Consider the following 5,021-nt stretch of genomic DNA (forward strand, 5'->3'; position numbering starts at 1 on the left):
AGAAGTAGGACCTGAAGATCATTTAGCCTGTCTATGCCAGGATATACCTACACAGTAAAGGGTGGGACCTGAAGATTATTTAACCTATTCATTCAAGAATATAGCTACTCAGTATGGGGTGGGACCTCAGGGTTATTTAGCATGTATACACCAGGATATTGGTATTTTCTCTGACTAAAGGCTGACATTAGTATAGGTCTATAAGTATAAGCATTCATATTTAGAAGGCAGTTTGACAAAATGAGCTCAAGACCAGCCTAGGAACACATAAGACCTTATCACAGACTAGAAGACATGGGAAGGGGAAGAAAAAGAGGAGAATACGGAGGAACAATAGCAACCTCAGCCACACCAAAGAAAGACAAGAAGAAAACTGAAGATGTCCATCTACCAGCCAGGGAGACCATCTGTCCTCCAGATTTGCAACAACATCAGCATAAATCTCTGTTACTTAAACTACAGTCTTTCAAACAGGACACTGAATGTAAGTCTTCAGGCTATTCTTCAACTAGGAAATTAAATAGTTCATCTCAGTGTGTAGCTATGGTACAGTAAGCAATAATATACAGTGACTGGATATCATTTACATTTGTTGGGGAACTAGGTTTCTGCCAGACTATGACTGGGAAATCAGCAGCTTCTTGCCCATAAGCTCTCAGGAAGCAGTGCCTACTTCACGGTCGGAGCAGCAGCTTCAGTTGCCTGAAGCCCACATGAGAGATGGGGTAGGAACACGTCTTTACTGGTAGACTGCTTGTCTAGCAAGCAGGAAGCCCTGGGTTCAATCCTAACCTAATAAACCTAACTGTAACCTGGGTCCAATCCTAAACCTAACCCAACACTTCTTTCTGACAGAAAGCCTCAGGGGCGTCCCATCTCTCTCCATGAGAATTCCACAGTAATAGAAGGATCAAATATTCAAGGTCACTCTGCTACTTAGTAAGTTCGTGATCATCTTGGGGTACAGAATACCCTATCTCAAAACTATAAAATACAATAAAATAAGATGAAGACTCCATGGAAACTCAAGATGGTCCTTACATGATTCCCCAGAAGCCCCTCTATTCTCCAACATTGTGTTAAATCTAAGTATTTTATTGGGAGGGTACTACACTGGTATACCTTTTTGTAAGTCATCTATGCTTGAGCTAGGAGTTCCCAGTAATGAGGGTGCCCGAGTCACTGTGCTCCTATAAGAAACTATAATAAGCTCGGGTTGTTTCACCAAGCTGGATTTGAAAGGAATCCTTTCTTTAATCTGTCAATGCCCTCTGTTTAGGGTTTATAAACATTTATTTACATCTCCCCAAAGTGGGGGGGTGGGGTGGGGGTGGGGAATCCTGTGAAAACTTATCACCAGTCATGAAAACTAATTTTAAAAATGTGGACTTAAATACCAAAGCTAGAACAAAGTTTCTGGAAGAAAACATTGACGAATAGCAAGCACCATGCATAGCTTTTGGATAGACAAAAATTTCTTCATACTAAGACAGTAAAACAAAAAAATTAAAAGTATTCAGAAATTCACCAGGAATGATGGGAAAATTGTTTTAAAATGGCATTCTTAATACCGTCACTTATTTGCGAATTAATAATAGAAAGTTTATTCTGTTTTTTTTTTTTCAACATTCAATAAAAGATGACGACACGCCCATCACTGTGCTAGAAGCTGAGGGTACCATAGAGAAGACATGGATCCTAGTGGGCAAGAATAACGTATCAACTGCTTCATGACAGTCACCCACTTGGTTCTGGCCACAGCCCTTGTGCTTCTGATCTCCAAACAGGCCGCAGCTCCTGCTCCAGCCAGGAGATGGTGGCCTTGCCCGGGATCAAGAGGCGCTGTCAGCTTACGGGTCACCTCCACGAGCGGAACCAACAGGCAGAGATACGGATGTCAGAGGGGCCTGGTAACGGGTAAGCACCGAAGGAAGTAACCGAGAGAGAGCGAGCGGCGGCTTCCTGCTGGTGGCTCCGCCCCTCCGCTCCGTGCTTCCCGACCCTGACTATCCTCACCCGTCTGTCGCCTGTTGCCGGGGACCCCGGGAGGGAGGCCGGGGCTCGATGGTCCCGATGGAGACGCAGCTGCAGAGCATTTTCGAGGAGGTGGTGGTGAGTGCCGCTGTCCGGAAGCCGGCGCCGGGGCTCCGGGAAGGGCAGGCTGCGGGCCCGGGCCAGCTCCTTTCCCGCCCCTCTGTTGACATCATGTGAACCGGGGTGTGAGCCGGGTGTGAACCGGGGTGGCGGTCCCCCACCCCGGACTGCTGCCAGACCCCGCCGCCGTCCCGGGAAAAGTGTCGTGCTCTATCTGTATTGCCGGAGACTATTTCTCTCGGGGACATCTCCCACCCCGCCCCCTTTCCGTACTCAGAGCCTTTACTGTTTTTTTTTGTTGTTGTTGTTCGTTTGCAGAAAACAGAAATTATAGAAGAAGCTTTCCCAGGGTGAGTATGTGGCAGGCAGATGTTTGTTTTTGTTTTTTTATTGTTTGTTTGTAGATTTATCATTGTTAGATTCCGCTTAAGTTGGTTTGGGGGAGTTTAAAAAAACAAACCAAAACTACCTGTGTACCTGTTTCAAACTAGCAGCAAATAATGTGATTTTTGTTTGTTTGTTTTTTCAGAATGTTTATGGATACCCCCGAGAATGAAAAAACAAAACTAATTAGCTGCTTGGCGGCCTTCCGGCAGTTTTGGAGTGGACTTTCTCAGGTGAGAAATTTCATGTTGAACACCTAGTTAATGACGTTTGACACAGCCGGGCATGGTGGCCCACGCCTTTAATCCCAGCACTTGGGAGGCAGAGGCAGCCAGATTTCTGATAATGATGTTTGACGCCTTCTTTTTTTTTACTTTTTACGTCTTCTTTGGTCTTTTTCTTAAGATCATTTAGGAAAGGGAAAAATAAGACCACTGTCATTTTACGTTCATGTGTTTACTGGAGAACCTGTATTAAAAGCTCAAGGTAATAAGATTACAGTGGGAAATGTTTAAAATTTCCTTCCATGTTAGATTATATAAGGTAGTATTTAATCCTCTTTGTATAATTGGTTTTCAAATGGAAACAGATATGTTAAACTTTTCTTGTAAAAGAAAAATGTCACTATTCAAAAAATGGCCCAGTATTTATAAATATGCCCTCATAAAGACACTGATAGAGTCCCCACTAGAGTAGTGCTTATCTTCTCATGATGCACTGTGGACAGAGAAGTGAGCTGCTGGGCTTTCTGTGCCTGTGAGCCAGTATAAAATTTGCCACCCAGTTATGGATCCTAAAGGCAATATGTTCAAGTTTTAAGCTTTCTATTTTCAAAAGGTTATGCTCTGACGTGAACCTGAACTATGTATAAGGCAAATGTGACCAAGCTCCATAGTCCGGCCATCTTCCTGATCTACCTCAGCCATCTGCCCTTCCTGTCTGAAGCCAGGATCCTAGTTTGTGTTCCCAGAACCGTTTAGCTACAAGACCGTCCTTCTGCGTCCTGAGTTCTAGGATTGTAAAGCCATCTTCGTTCTTTTCTCTTTAAACAGTGCTGGGGTGGGGTGGGGGGCGGTGAACACAGGGCTTCACACACTCGTCTCTGAAAATGTGTCCCCATACTAGGCATATATTCATCTCTGAACTACATCCTCAGTCTCAGAATTATTTTTATGAAATCACCATATACCATACATATTGTTCAGCAGTTAGCGTTCTAAAGGTATTTCAGGTAATTTTTTAAGTTACTTTTTCTTTCTTATTTCTTATAGTAGTGAAGCATATTGTTATGTGTCCTTACCACCTTTATTTATTAACTGCCTTCTTGCTTTCAAATTTTTCTTTCTTTTTTCCAGATAGAGTTTTGCTATGTAGCCCAGGGTAGACTTGAACTTTTAGCAGTCTGCCTTCCTCTGCTTCCTGGTGTCATAGGATGGACCACCACACTTAACTAGATGTTTCTCTTCACTTTTCCACTTTTTTTGCAGGGGGTGGGGGGAGAGGTGTTCGAGACAGGGTTTCTCTGTATAGCCCTGGCTGTCCTGGAACTCACTCTGTAAACCAGGCTGGCCTTGAACTCAGAAATCTGCCTGCCTCTGCCTCCCAAGGGCTGGGATTAAAGGCATGTGCCACCACCGCCCGGCCCACTTTTGTACTTTTAAGTAGTGTTACAGTAAATAATCCTATTGATCAGGCATCGATTGATTATTGGGCATAATATTGGTATAAATCAAAAGTCGTTCTTTTTTCTCTTAGTCATGGAGGGGAGGTGTATAACACACATGATATAGTCTCTGTGTAATGCAGATCCAGATTGGCCGTGAGCTCATGACCCTCCTATCTCTACCTCCTCACTACTGGGATACAAGCATTCATAACCACCCAGCAATTTATAATTTTAAGGAAGTTACCTAATTATTTCTTATAAGGGTTATCTAGTTTACATTATCAATACCAACAACCAATATAATTCCCTGAAGGCATTCAATAGAATAGTAATAATTTCTTATCCTTGTGTATTGAGCACTGAGAACTTTTATCTTGGTAAAATGTTATTTTGTATCTTTCAATATTTAGCATATTTTATGCATTTTTAATTTTTAAATATTTGTTGGTCTTTTTTTTTTTTTTACTTCATTTGTGTGTGTGTGTGTGTGTGTGTGTGTGTATATGTGTGTGACAGTACTTGTGTACAGGTCAGAGGACAACTTACAAGAGAGCGTCTCTCTCTACTGTACAGGCCCCAGGAATCAAACTCAGCGCAGCAAGCGCTGTGCCTGCTGCGCCCCCCACCAGGCACATGGAATTGCTGAACTCACTTCCTAAGGATTTAGTGATTTACGCTGTGACCGTTCAAGATGTTTATAGAGTGAGAGAGAAAGATAGAAATAAAATTGGCAGCTGTAAATCAGATGATGGGTGGTGATCGCCTGGAGGGGCAAGGTGTGAGTACCTTCCAGAATGCTCTGGAGGGCAGGTGTGAGTACCTTCCAGAATGCTCTGGAGGGCAGGTGTGAGGACCTTCCAGAATGCTCTGGAGGGCA

The 5,021-nt window shown here is 43.3% G+C and overlaps 1 protein-coding gene across 3 annotated transcripts in view; it reads left to right on the forward strand.

Annotated features, from left to right (window-relative positions):
* Positions 1–1,946: 1,946 nt before the first annotated feature.
* Med23 (mediator complex subunit 23) overlaps positions 1,947–5,021 on the forward strand; it is a 47,560-nt gene continuing 44,485 nt past the window's right edge. For 2 of the 3 annotated variants that reach the window (XM_021221043.1, XM_021221045.1), the window contains exons 1-3: positions 1,947–2,112; positions 2,413–2,444; positions 2,624–2,711. In XM_021221043.1, coding sequence (XP_021076702.1) covers positions 2,065–2,112; positions 2,413–2,444; positions 2,624–2,711 — 168 coding nt within the window. In that variant the 5' untranslated portion in view covers positions 1,947–2,064. The remainder of the gene's footprint in view (positions 2,113–2,412; positions 2,445–2,623; positions 2,712–5,021) is intronic. The other variant, XM_029532958.1, reaches the window with a different exon arrangement.

Source organism: Mus pahari, chromosome 21, assembly GCF_900095145.1.
Source record: "Mus pahari chromosome 21, PAHARI_EIJ_v1.1, whole genome shotgun sequence".
NCBI lineage: Eukaryota > Metazoa > Chordata > Mammalia > Rodentia > Muridae > Mus > Mus pahari.